The sequence below is a fragment of the Miniopterus schreibersii genome (genome assembly GCF_964146895.1).
Source record: "Miniopterus schreibersii genome assembly, chromosome: 18".
Lineage (NCBI taxonomy): Eukaryota > Metazoa > Chordata > Mammalia > Chiroptera > Miniopteridae > Miniopterus > Miniopterus schreibersii.
In genome coordinates, this window is record NC_138121.1 from 14995685 (window position 1) to 15009385 (window position 13701).

The window sequence follows — 13701 nt, forward strand, 5'->3', positions numbered from 1 at the left end:
GGGCCTGGAGAGGTAGACTCAGGGAGGAAAAAGGTGGTCAAGGGCTTGGTGATTACTTAGATGAGGAGGCATTGAGGATAATGCCAGGGTTTAGGGTTTGGCTGACTGGATTGAGTGGTGATACTCCCTGTCAGCTGGGGGTATGAGAGGACCAGGTCTGGGAACATGAGAAATGGGTGAAATTGGATTTGTCCAGTTTAGACAGAAAGAGTTTGAGTTATCTGAGGGTCAGCCAGGGAGAAAGGACCAAGAGGCCTTTGGATACACAGATGGAGTGGTTGAGGTTACTCTTTTACGTGGAGGGAGAAAGAAGGTGGTCCAGACCAGGTCTCTGGGGAGTCTCCTCTATGAGGGGTGGGCAGGGTCCTTGAGAGTCCAGCTAGAGCAGTGCTTCTCATCCAGAGCTATGTCTGGAGACATTGTTCATGTCATAGCTGGCGGGGGTGGTGCTACTCTTATCTGTGGGTAGAGGCTAGAGGTATTGCTAAGCATCCTACAGTCCCTGCAACAAAGGATCTTCTGACCCAGGAGGTCACTGGTGCTGAGGTAGAGAATCCCTGCGCTTGACATTTCCACGTGGGAGCAGCTGTGAGTGTCTTCTTCACAGCTAGGCCCCTAGTGCCTGGTGTGTAGAGGGTGGTAATGAATGAACGAGGTAGGAGGAAAACTGGATGAGGAGAGTGCTCGGCAGTGCCGGGTGAGGCCAGAAGGTCAGGTTGAGGGTGGACACTTGTCCATTGGGTTGTATGATAAAAAGGTTCTGGTGTCTGGGCAAGAGCTGCACTGAAGGGAAGCTCTGAGCCCAGTGCCAGAATCAGTGCAGGGAGAATTGGACTCTTTCTTCAAAGTCTGTGTGGGAGTTAATCAGCAGGATGACAATTAAGGTTTATTTTTGAAGTATTTAAGAGTGTCAGATAGCTAGGAACTTATCTGATGACATAAATCATTTTAGGCATAATGTGTAATCCTTTTTCAAATCTAGTTTCTTTTTTTCTCTCCTAATGGCATTGGGCTGAAAATAGTTGACTATGCTAATAGTGGTAAGGTGTTAGATGTTACTAAATTAGTCTAATATTAAGGAATAACCCTCTTTTGTGCAGTTGGAATTACTGTGGGTCAGTGTGCCTGGTTTATTTATTTATTTGTGTTTAATATAAACTTAGGGAGATTGTGAGGCAGTGCCTCACAGAGCAACCGTCTATGCGCAACTGGTGGAGTCCAGAAGGATGTGGTCATGGAACAAGCTCTTTCCCATTCGTGTTCAGACCAGCCTTGGAGAGCAGATCATCATTCCCCCCATGGAACTGGAGAGGTGCCCGGGTGCACCTTCCGTTTATGACATTCAGCTGAACCAGGTGTCACCCGCTGACTTCACGGTCCTCAGCGACGTGCTGCCTATGTTCAGGTACCAAGGAGCAACCTGGGTGATGGCGCTTTGGGACATTTGGTGGAATGGGGGTCTTTGGAAGTTCTTTTTGAGTGGAAAGGAACCCAGCTGATGTCACCTGCCTCTGAAAGCAGGAGTCCATTGCATACAAGTCTTCGTTGCTGGTGAGGTCACCATAAAAGCTTAAAAATGGAGTGTATGAGCTTAAAATATGCTTAAATTCCTGAATATTCTCCCACAGTGTGGACTTCAGCAAGCAAGTCAGTAGCTCAGCAGCCTGCCATAGCAGGCAGTTTGAACCTCTGGCGTCTGGCCAAGCTCAGGTGGTTCTCTCCTGGTGGGACATTGAAATGGACCCTGAGGGGAAGATCAAGTGCACCATGGCCCCCTTCTGGGCACACACAGACCCACAGGAGCTCCAGGTAAGAGGTAGGAGCTGAGCATGTTTTCATGTAAATCAGGAAACTTGTCCACTTTTTATTTTGGGAAAGTAGCATGTTGACTCTAAGATTCACCACAATCCTGTATGTGGTGTTTGTAGTATCAAAAAGGATCAATACAGCTTATTAAAAGGTTGATTCTGAATCATAAGTCATGTTTTACAATTAGAGTTTTCCACATCTTTAAAAACTAATTTAAATAAGACAAAACCTTTCTGTACTATTTACCCAACTTTTTATTTTGAAAAAACTTAAATCCACAGAATAAGTGAACATGAACATCAATGTGCCCTTTACTTAAATTTATAATTGTTAACATTTGCCATATTTGCTTTCTCTCTGTCTCCCTTCCTCTCTGCTTTACTCCCTCTATCTTTCCACTCCCCACTCCACCCCCATCACATACAAGAGAGGGACTGGAGTCCCCTCCCTTGAACCCCTTCTTCTTGAAGACCATTGCCCTAGGCCACATTTTGTCTCCCTAAAGCCATCAGTGTTCCAGCAAGCTTTCTGGCCATTAGCCTCTCTGACTTGAGAGTTTTTTTCTTTATCTCTTCAGCCCCAGTAGCTATCTGTTGTCTACACTGTGGTCTCCCTGCACACTGATCTGTAGCTTGGATTTTGGCTCCTGGATTAGAAAAATTGCTCCTGTTGCAGCTTAGTGAGTGCTGATTCTGTTTCCCATTTCAGTGGCGGGACCACTGGATGCAGTGTGTGTACTTCCTGCCACAAGAGGAGCCCATCGTACAGGGCTCAGCCCTCTGCCTGGTAGCCCACCACGACGACTACTGTGTGTGGTACAGCCTTCAGAGGACCAGGTATGCCCTGAGCCTCATGGGGTGGGCTCTGGACCTGTAACACTGCACATTTATGTAAGTTCCCCTTTTATAGACATTTATGTGTCTATAATGGAGACTTTTAAAGGCATGAGTAGGCACATTTATAGTTGAACAGAATAAAAAAACAAAAGTCTGTGCCTGGATGTATCAGCACCTGTTACATGTCCTCAGAAGAGGCTGCCCCCATTGTGGGGCCCTCACCCAGAACAGACATATATGAGAGTCTTGAATTGGGGGGCCCTCCAAGCTCTAACGCCCCCTTGAGAGTCAGTGCCTAGACTCATGCCCTGGAGAGGACTGTGGATGTGTCCTCTGAGGCCCATCTTGATTTTGCTGGGGTAGGTCCCTGTGCCATGTTTTCATACTTGCTGGTGTCTAGCAGGTCACACTCACCACTCTGTGTCTATTCATTTCTTGGTGTAGTCCTAAAAAGAATGGGAGATTCCACCCAGCACGCCCTGTGTGTGACTGCCAGGCTCACTTGCTCTGGAACCGGCCTCGGTTTGGAGAAATCAATGATCAGGACAGAACTGATCAGTATGTCCAGGCCCTGAGAATGGTATGTATCTAGCCCCTTGGATGCTTGTGGGCAAGAAGGAGATTGTCCGGTGGGCCCCAGCTCATTGCTCACTTAGGATTCGTTGTTTCTGTTTTCTGTGCTCCCTGATCTGTCTGAGTGACTTCAGCCAGCTCCTTCCGGGTGGGCGCTCAGGTAGAGCCTGGAGCCTGTTACTGGATTCCTGGGGATTGTTCTCTGCTCGCCTCTGATAGCCTTCAGCTTCCCTTTGGCCCCTGCCTTTGTCGCCCTGGAACTTGGCCTTTGTGATCACCAGCAGTTCCTGTGGGTGGTCCCAGTGGATCCAGCCACCCCATTCTTCCTTTCATCTGCTGCCTCCTTTCTAAAATTTTTTATTTTTAAAATTTTTTTTATTTAAAAAAAAAAAAATCTTTATTTCAGAGAGAGGAAAGGAGAGGGAGAGAGAGATAGAAACATCACTGATGAGAGAGTCATTGATCGACCCACAACCTGGGCATGTGCCCTGACCGGGAATTAAACCCCGATCTCCTGGATCCCAGGTCAACACTCAACCGCTGAGCCACGTCTGGCCGGGCTCTAAAATTTTTTAAAATGTAAATCTGGCCATGGAACTTGATTGCCTGAAAGCCTTTGCTCCCTGATGCCTATAGCAGGGGTCTTGCAGCCTGGGGACCACACACGGGGTTTGGAGGGGGGATCTCTTGGACCCCGTGGAGTTGTATGCAGAAGTATGTGTGTACATGCGTGCATTTTGGTGTAGTGAGGATCCCAACCATCCTAAGTTTCTCTCAGATCTGTGCTCCATAAAGGCATCCTTGCCTTTGGTGAGTCACTCAACAAGCCCACAGCTGTCTGCTGTGACCAGACAGGGAAGAGGCCTGTCACCATGGATTGGGAGGTGGCCAGTGGAAAGGCCTTCAGGTGGACCTTCTAGGACAGCTTAAGAAGTCTTTCCTGATTGTGGGGTCTGGTGGGGAGAGGTAAGTGAAGTGGATGTGTTGGAGGATGGGGACTGGCTACCTCCTGGGCCTGGGAAGCAAGCATGACTGGTGTAGGGTGCAGAAAGATTCAGCCAAGCAGTGGAATCTATCAGTTTACCAACAAGAATTTCTTGATACACTGTAAGAAAACTAGTGCTGAAGTTGCTCTTTTCCGACAGGTGCTGAAGCCAGACAGCGTTTGCCTGTGTGTCAGCGATGGCAGTCTGCTCTCCGTGCTGGCCCATTACCTTGGGGCAGAGCAGGTACTGGACATGTGTCTTTCTGTCAGCTTCCCGAGTGCAGCGCTTGAGTTAGGGTGCCATGTGGTCTGGGTGCACAGTTATGTGATTAAAGCTCTTTGCAGGTGCAGCCACCATGTATGTAGTGTGTGCTTGCTTCAGAGTTAGGGGTTTATTGCCTTCGTGTGCAGGCAGGAGTCAGGCTGTAGCATTGACCTGTACCTGCAGCTCCACTGTCTGTGCTGCCACCTTTCTCTAGGGTCATTGCAGAGCGTGGGTGCTGTCCCAGCAGGTAATGAGCACAGGTGGAGGTGGTTTGGTGCCTTGGAATGATCTTATCCCATTTTAATCCTTAATTTCTTTCTCTATTAAGTGAATCTCCTACACTAATAGCATGGTATTCTTTCCAGGTACTTACAATAGAGAGTTCAGCAGCTTCTCATAGACTGATGAAAAAAGTAAGTGATAATTGTTCCTGAAATAATGAGGGGACCTGTGGTGCCTGTCTCCCTGCGTCTGGCGCCTACTGCTTTGAAGTAGTGTGGATACCAAGGGAACCGGGAGAAGGAGCAGCAGTGAGCGCTCTCTTGCTCCCGTCTGGCCTGGAAGAATTCTAGGGCTGTCATTGATTGGAAACAGACTCGTAGACTTTGTTTTTTGGCTGAAGAAGTGTAAGCTTTTTCCTCACTTCATGTGAAACTAAGAAAATTAAATTCTTTGTGGTGATACAGCTGAATGTATGATTTGTTTCTGGGACACCAGCACTCAGGGAGTCATTGCTCGTGGGCTGGCCTGTCTGGTTGGTTACCCGATGGTATGTCTCCTCCTGGCCAGTAATTGGTTTTGCTTTTCTCTCTGAAGGACAACCCGCCTCCACCAGAACTGCAAACATATTGCTAAATCCTATTGATGTGCTGGGAGAGAAATTTCTTTTTTGTTACAATTTGCTAGTGATCTCATTGCAGGTGTATAGGATGCCCCTGGAGGGGAGAATTTCCACAAAGCAGATAAAAGTGGTGCTCTAGAACTGTTTGGCCAGAAAGCTGCAGATGAAACTTTGAGATGTTTTTTCTGGACAGAAATAATACTTTTAATTTTTTATCTCTAAGATCTTCAAGGCTAACCACTTGGAAGATAAAATTAATATAATAGCCAAACGGCCTGAATCATTAACATCTGCAGACTTGGAGGGTAAAAAGGTGAGTAATGAGAGTTGGCACCGAGCGGCACAGCACTAGATGGCCGAGCTCCCCCCCCCTTCTCTGGCCTCACAGAGGGTCCCATGTGGAACTCACCAGCTAGGAAATGGCCACTGTGGAGGGTGTGAGGAGGGTTTGCAGAGGTGCCTGCTGAGCAGATACTTGCACTACTCTGAACTCTGGCTAATCTCTGCTCCTTCAAGTGAGGGTAGACAGCTCTGCTGGGATCAATAGCAGCATATTGTGTCCTTAGTCCCTCCTCCCTTCACAGCACCTTCCTGTTCGCTTCTGCCGCATTCGGGCTTCAGTCCCCAGTGTGTGCTTCCCACCTCTTAGTAACCTCTTAGTTACTAACCACAGTCTCCCACATGCTTCATCTCACTGGCCCCCTGGCCCCTGATGACCCAGGGGCCATCTCTGTCCTTAACACACTTCTTTTTAGGCTTTTAAGACACTACTTTTTCTAGGGTTTCTTCATATTTTTCTGGCTGCTTCTCAGTTCTTCATGGGTCTCTTCCTTCACTCAGTCCTTTCCTAGGGATGTCCTTGGAGCTCCCCCCTTGTTCAGTCTCCTCTCCCTCTGTGACTCCTCTCCAGCGGTGACATCCTCTTCCATATGGGAATCCCTGAGGGACAAAGCTGGCTCTGTAAATGTCATGTGTCCAGCTGCCAACTGGGTGTCTTTCCTCACACTGCCCTTCAAGCTGGAATCTTCCTTGCCAACTTTAAATAGCTTTTTTGAAATATAATTGACATACCATAAAATTAACCCATTTCAAGTGTACAATTTAATGATTTTTTTTAAAGTAAGTTTATAGAGTTGTACAATTATCACACAATCTAGTTTTACAACGTTTCCATCACCTAGCCCCAGCCCCAGGCAACCACTGATGTGGTTTCTGTCTGTAAATTTGTCGTTTCTGGGCATTTCCTGTAAGTGGAATAATGCAATATATGGTCTTCTGTGTTGGACTGCTTTCACTGGATGTCTTTGAGTTTCATCCCTGTTGTAGAATATGTCAGTATTTTGTTCCTTTTTGATTCTGACTGGTATCCTATTTATTGTATGACTGTGCTACAGTTTGTGCTTCCACTCTCCTGTTGAGGCTATTTGGATTGTTTCCAGTTTTTGGCTGTTTCAGTGCTGCTGTGAACACTGGTGTCTGTGTTTGTGAGGATACATGCTTTCAGTAGCTGCCTAGGCTTGGAATTGCTGGGTCCTAAGGTATTTTTGTTTTAACTTTTTAAGAAACTGCTAACCTTGTCCAAAGTGGCTGTACCATTTTACATCCCCAGTAATGTTTGAGGGTTCAAGTTTCTCCATATCTTTACCAACACTGTTTGTCTATCGTTTTTATTATAGCCATTTAATGGGTGTGTAGTGGTGTCTTGTGGTTTTGATTTATATTTGCCTAGTGACTAATGATGTTGAACACCTTTTCATGTGCTCATTAGAGCTTCTGTGTCTTATTTGGTGAAATATCTACTCAAGTCTTTTGCCTATTTTCCCCCCGTGCCTCTTTTTTTTTTAAGAAAATTTTTTTTGGAAATATCATTCACATGCCATACAGTTGACCCACTTAAAATACACACTTCAGTGATTTATTATATTCATAAGGTTGTGTATCCTTCACCCCAATCAATTTTAGAACATTTTTAACACCCCAAAAGAGAACCCATGCCCATTAGCAATCACTCCCCAATCCTCTCAGCCCTGGGCAACCACTAATGTACTTTTTGTCTATATGAATTTGCCAGTTCTGGACATTTCCTGTAAATAGAATCGTGCAGTACATGGTCCCTTTGTAACTGGCTTATTTCAAGGTTCATCCACGTTATAGCATAAATCAAAACATTTTTTTTTTAACTGCTGAGTAATAGCCCATTGTATGGTATGGGGAGTACCACATTTTACTTATCTATCAGTTGATGGACATTCGCGTTGTTTCTACTTTTTGGCTACTGTGAAACTGCTGCTATGAACATTCATGTACAAGTTTTCTTTTGTCCTCTCATTGATGAGGATTAAAAAGATAATTGAATTCTCTGAGCCATTGATATGGTGCCCTGGCTAGACTCCAGGTCACTGGAGTGATGAATGGAAGTGGTAAGAGGGGCATCCTTGCCCTGTTTCCGATGTTGGGGGGTGGGGAGTACTCAGGACCAACTCCTTTCTGTCTTCAGTGTCTTCCTTCTGTATCTCTGTCACCTCAGCCAGAAACCCAGGCATCATCTCGAACTGGCCCCCCACTGATGCCTGTCTGCTTGGGTCTGGCCCTGGGTGCTCTGTCTTCTCAGCATCTGCCACGTTTTGGTCTCCTCCTTTTTGCATACTCCCTGCTCCTTATGGTACTCACCCAAGTCATCTCTTGTCCCCACTCTGCCTGCAGGTAGTGTCCTCATATACTTCATGGTTGTCAGAGGGCTCTTTCTAAAATACATCCCTCCTCTGATTAAAGCTTTTAGTGCCCCCCCTAACCCCCATGGCAGAATCTAGTCCCCTTACCTGTCATCACTTGCCTTTGGGTGACCTGGCTCGTCTCCGCTTCTCTGGACTTACCCTTTACCATCCTGCCCTGCGTGCTCATCTGTTGAGCTCCTGAGAGGGCCTTTCTCTCCTGCCAGACATGTGCCTCTGTCCATCCACTGTCTAGAGTCTTCTCTCCTTTGCTTTTTGGACCCCTCCTCATGTGTCTGTTCATTTACTCAGCACATGTGTACTGACCACCTGGTCTGGGCCAGGTGCTTTGCTGGGTGCTGGGGATACTGTGCTGCCAATGTCCCCACTTCTGTGGTGGTCAGAGCTTCATGAGGGAGACAGGTAGATGAGCACTGAGAGTAAGTTGTCAAGTAAGCTTTGAGTGGGGATTTACAGGGCCATCCTGGAAGCCCTTCCTGATGCTCTTATCTCCGGGGTGCTCCACATGCCCCTTCTGTGCATCTGTCAAAGCTTATTGCCCTCCACAAGGACAGTGCCCAGCCTCATCTGCTCCCTCTTCCACTCGACACTCCAGAGGGCAGGGCAGGCTTGTGTCTATTTCTCATTTTTGTATCCCCAGGGGCAGGTGCAAACCTGGCATGCTTGTTTGTTGACCGAGTGAGTGAGCGAGCAAATGAATGGCCTGTTACTTCTGTGCACCTGTGAAACTTGTGACCTGTGTTTCTCTTCAGAAGAGCCCTTCTGATGTCCTGGTTCTGCTTCTGCTCTGCTCTCAGGTCTCTCTCCTCCTAGGTGAGCCGTTCTTTACCACCAGCCTGTTGCCGTGGCACAATCTGTACTTCTGGTACGTGCGGACTGCCGTGGACCAGCACCTCGCGCCTGGCGCCGTGGTGATGCCTCAGGCTGCCTCACTGCATGCTGTGGTCGTGGAGTTCAGGGTAGGCCACCCAGAGGTTTTTGCAGAAGGGGTGGGGGTACCTTGTTTTCTTGCAAAGACCTTGGGTGCAGATGGAGTTCATCGGGTCTTCATGATTTGGCCTCTGCTTTTCTGTTTCAGCAGCTGCAGGGTTGAATAGAAGAGGCCTGTCTTTTTAAAAATGCAGTAATTTGACATATGAAATGGAATTGGCTGTGTGTACAATATGGCTTATCAGAATAATTAAAATATATAAATGAAGAGTTTCAGAAGACATGCTGTGCAGCTTGCTCTGTTCTCATTAAGAGCCGAGGCTGCACTCGTTAAAAGCATTTTGAGATGGGAGAGTCACTTTATGCGAGGAAAGATTGAAAAGCTTCATTTTAATTTTCTCATCAAAGTAGAAACACAGTCATAAAGTCATTTTGGGAAAGGCATTTTTATTAAAAGGATTTTGAAATGCTTTTAACCTGAAATGTAGAGTGAGCCTCATTTGATATTTCTTTGATAAGAATGGCTTTGTCCATTGGTAGCTTAGTGGCTCCTTTACTTATTTTCTGGGTATTTCTTCTGTGTTATTTGTTTACCTGATGAGACTTCCACATGAATTCTGGTTTTCATGTCCAAAGAAGGAATGTGGATAACGACACTCATCTCCAGGCAAAAATCCAGGAGATGGGACACAAAGTTGACTCGTCTGAGTGCTCTAGTCCCCTCCCTCCCGTCATCCTCATGCTCTGTTTATAGGTACAGAGCCTTGAGAACTGGTTTATAGATTTCTTCCTAAAGAAAATGGTGTTCAGGATGGACAGAGAGCAAGAAACCCCAGCCCAGTAGCTCTGGCCAGTTGTCTCCTTGTGGAAGGGGACTTGGGGTCATATGAGACTTTGCAGTCACAGAACTATCCTCAGTTTTTGGTATCTCTCTGTCCCTTCAGCCTTGGGGGTGGGGGTCTCTTCTGGGCATGTGAAAACAGCACAGTGTGTGTCAGGTTTGGGGCTGGGATCACCCCAGCTTGACCTCGCTGACCCTTCTTGGTCTTGTTGCCACACTTCCCTGTGGCCCCGGTGGGTGTGGATATCTGGGTGCCCTGGCAGGTAGGTGTCAGTGAGGGCTGTGCCTTCCTCACAGGACCTGTGGCGGATCCGGAGCCCCTGTGGCGATTGTGAAGGCTTCGATGTGCACATCATGGATGACATGATTAAGGTAGATGGGGCCACAGTGCCCACCCACAGGGTCCCTCCCACCCACTCCACATCACCAATGGCCTCTTAACAGGGACGTCTGGCTTCTGTGGAGAAACATGGGTTGGGCAGTGCAAGCAGTGTGCAGAGAGCTCTTCTGTTGGGGGCAGGTGTATCTATTCTGTTTGGTTCACCATGAGCATGGGTCTGAGAACCATTGTGTCTCAGGGTCTAGCACTAGGCTGTTCTTGGCCCTGAGCTTTAACCCCTGAATCAGAATCTCAGACTGGGTCTGCCACCATGCCACTGGAACTGCTTCTGCCAGTGTCAGCAACTTGTTTTCTGTTGGGACAGCCTTTCCAGAAGGCAGTTTGGTAACCTTCCGAGCCAGCCATTTTAATTTTGGGGACTGCAGTCCCGGGAGGTGCTAGAACATGGGGAGGGGTCCTGCAGGGCTATTTGTATGTCAGAGTCTGAGTCAGTTACCAGCATCTGCATCCCCCAGAATCCAAGGAATTCGTGAAAGTGCCAATGGCATTGGATCTATGAGGATTGAAGTAAAGAGTCATGATATTTCCATGTGAGAGGGCAGGGCAAGGAACACGATCTCGTCTTACGTAGTAAGAAAGTTCACACATACACCCAAGGAAAGGGGTGGAATAGTACATACAAGAACGTTGTGTGGTTAGGAAGTGGTTAATTTTTGTTCTTTTGCTTATCATTTTGTTCACATTTTTCTTTTTCCTTTTTTTTGTAATCCTCACCAGAGGATATGTTTTTTATTGATTTTGAGAGAGAAGAAGGAGAGAGAGAGAGAAAGAAACATTGATGTGAGAGAGAAACATCGATCGGTTGCCGCCCGTAAGTTCTCTCACCAGGGATTGGACCTGCAGCCTTTGGTGTATGGGACAGTGCTCCAGGCAGCTGAGCATCTAGCCAGGCCTCTGTTCACATTTTTCTACAATGATTGTGGATTGCTTATGTAACCCTTTTTTTTTCTCATGTAAATAAATCCAATGAATATTTTCAGTTTACATCTTACCTGCCCCTCTACAGTTAACCGCTGACTGTTCATGCTTCTAGAAATCTCTGTTCTGCATTACCATACACTCGAACTCCCTCTGGCTACTTCTTAGACTCCTTCTTGCTCTCCCATCCTTTCCATCGCCGAAGGTGCCATGTGTTCTAGGTCTCCCACAGGCCCCTGTTCTTACTGTCTCCTGTCCCCTCTCTGTTTCTGGCTAATGTTTGCATGTATCCTGAGCTCAGACCAATTGACTCTCCACTAAGATGTCCTCAGGCACTCTGACCTCAATGCTTCCAAAATCCATGTGCTCCTTCCCCATCCCCAGCCTGGCTTCTTCCAGGGCTTCATCCTAGGCTTGCCACCACTTCATACCCAGATGTTGGGCACTGGGCTCAGGACCTCGATGTCTTCCCGGGCAAGTTCTCGCCTTCATTTGCAGTTGCTCATCAGGTTCTATAACCATCAGGTCATCAGTGAACCTCAAATCCAGTTTTCTTTCCCTGCTGCTGCTGCTTTGGTCTGGGCCACTTCCTCTCTCACCTGTGACCATGTAGCCTTCTGCCTCACCTGCTTGACCATCCCCCACATGGAACTCAAGTAAACCTGTAGATCCTGAGTCTCTCCCTGTCCATCCCCTGTGGGAAAACCCTGTGAGGGTTCTTGCGCCTGTCCTCCTGCAGAGTAAACCATGCAGAGTCACTGACCCCTGCTTCTGGGCCCTCTCCCTTCTCAGCTGTGTCCATTCTCCTCCTTGCAGCCAACTCCTGTGTGACCATAGCAGACAGCCCAGAGGTCACCCTTCCAGGCAGCTTTCTTGCCCAGCCTTGTCTCTGCAGGAGGTCAGCACTCCTCAGGCACCATGGTTGCTTGTCTGCATTTTCTCTAGACTGGGATCCTCAGTGGGGGTGATCTGTCAGCTGTAGTGATCAATAAGGGTCACCAAATGGGCAGGTGTCCAAGCACCAGGTGTGTCATCAGTGTAGACATTTGGTCCTCAAAGTAGCTTGTGATATGGGCAGTGTCAGCCCATTTTAAAAAGGGAGAGAGTGAGGCTCAGAGAGGTGAAGTGACTTGCTGGGGAGATGGCTCTGGAATGACAGCAGGGAACGGAGAAGCCAGTGGCCTGTGAGGACCCACTGCCCCATGTGACTGTGGCGGTTACCCTGAGGAACCTGGGCCATGGAGGTGAGGGTTCACTGGCATAGACCCTGGAGATGGGGACATGAGCCCCTGGTCCCCTGGGCATCCTGGCCCTGTCTCTGCAGAGCTCTGCATCTCCTTCCCTTCTCAGCATGCCCTGGACTTTAGGGAGAGCAAGGAGGCTGAGCCCCATCCGCTGTGGGAGTACCCATGCCGCAGCCTCTCCGAGCCCCAGCAGATCCTGACCTTTGATTTTCGGGAGCCAGTCCCCTCGCAGTCTATCTGTGCTGAGGGCTCCATTGAGCTGAGGAGGTGAGTGTTGGCTCCTGGGTAAGGATCTTAGGGGAAGGAAGTGTGTGTGGGGGGGATGCCGGCTTTCTGTCTAGTGGTTACTGCCTGCACGGCTAACCACTTACTTTGGCGACTTTATCGTGGGTGTGATGGCCTTCCTTGTCTTGGCCTTGCCCTTCTTGGCCGAAAGTGGCCCTGAGTATATAGAAGGTCCCCACAGCCTCTGGGTATGTGTGGGTGGGAGGCAGAGCCCAAGTGGGCTTTGCTCTTCCCTCCACACCTCAGGCTCCCTTTGAGCTAAGCAGCATATTGGATCACAGCTGCAGAGAAATGTGAATTGGTTGCTATGGTTACCCATTGGCCCATTTTTTCTCCTGGGAATTAAAGCAGGTTAGGAATTAGCAAGGACGCTCATTGTGAGGCATGTCCAGGCCCACCCAGCTCCAGCTCCCTTCATGGGGAGGAGCTGCTGCTTCCCAGAGGAAGAACCCCTTCTAACTGGGTGGAGGCCCTTGGCCCAGAGCCCTCTGGGGCTCCTCTGACAGGGGAGGTGGGTCAGATAACCATCTGGGCCTGCCATCCAGGGTATCAGGGAGGGGTCTTCCAGCATTCAGTGGCAGGGCTGTGCTCTGAGCCTTCTGGACCAGGCCTTTCTGTGATCTCAGGCCAAGGAGGCTGGTCCTTTGGCCGACCTGTGGCCAGGCTATGAGGAGTGAGTGGGGGCTTTGGGTTGTGGCTCTTCTTGTTCAGCATTTTACTGAGTGGCCTTTAATCTGGTGGAGTGTTAGGAGCTTCCTGACTGGGCAGGGTGGAAGTGGGGAAGACCAGAGGTTTCTGGAAAGCAGAGGGGAGCCATGGCCATGCTCACCCATCTCTCACGGTGCTGTTTTTCTTTGGTCCAACATCCCCCCCTCCCCAGGCCTGGAAGGAGCCACGGGGCTGTCCTGTGGATGGAATACCACCTGACCCCGGACAGCACAATCAGCACCGGCCTGCTGAAGCCTGCAGAAGACAAGGTAGTGCTGTGCACACGGGCCCCAGAGCTGGCTCGCCCTGAGAGCAGGCACTATTGCTTGGGGAG

General features: G+C 48.6%; 1 protein-coding gene across 5 annotated transcripts in view; it reads left to right on the forward strand.

Moving 5' to 3' along the window:
• Positions 1-13701, forward strand: part of PRMT7 (protein arginine methyltransferase 7) — a 31083-nt gene that overhangs the window by 16007 nt on the left and 1375 nt on the right. For 2 of the 5 annotated variants that reach the window (XM_081119233.1, XM_081119232.1), the window contains exons 7-17: positions 1164-1405; positions 1629-1809; positions 2518-2645; positions 3090-3225; positions 4364-4447; positions 4834-4881; positions 5533-5622; positions 8839-9000; positions 10110-10184; positions 12481-12641; positions 13540-13636. In XM_081119233.1, coding sequence (XP_080975359.1) covers positions 1164-1405; positions 1629-1809; positions 2518-2645; positions 3090-3225; positions 4364-4447; positions 4834-4881; positions 5533-5622; positions 8839-9000; positions 10110-10184; positions 12481-12641; positions 13540-13636 — 1404 coding nt within the window. The remainder of the gene's footprint in view (positions 1-1163; positions 1406-1628; positions 1810-2517; positions 2646-3089; positions 3226-4363; positions 4448-4833; positions 4882-5532; positions 5623-8838; positions 9001-10109; positions 10185-12480; positions 12642-13539; positions 13637-13701) is intronic. The other 3 variants (XM_081119236.1, XM_081119235.1, XM_081119234.1) reach the window with 2 other exon arrangements.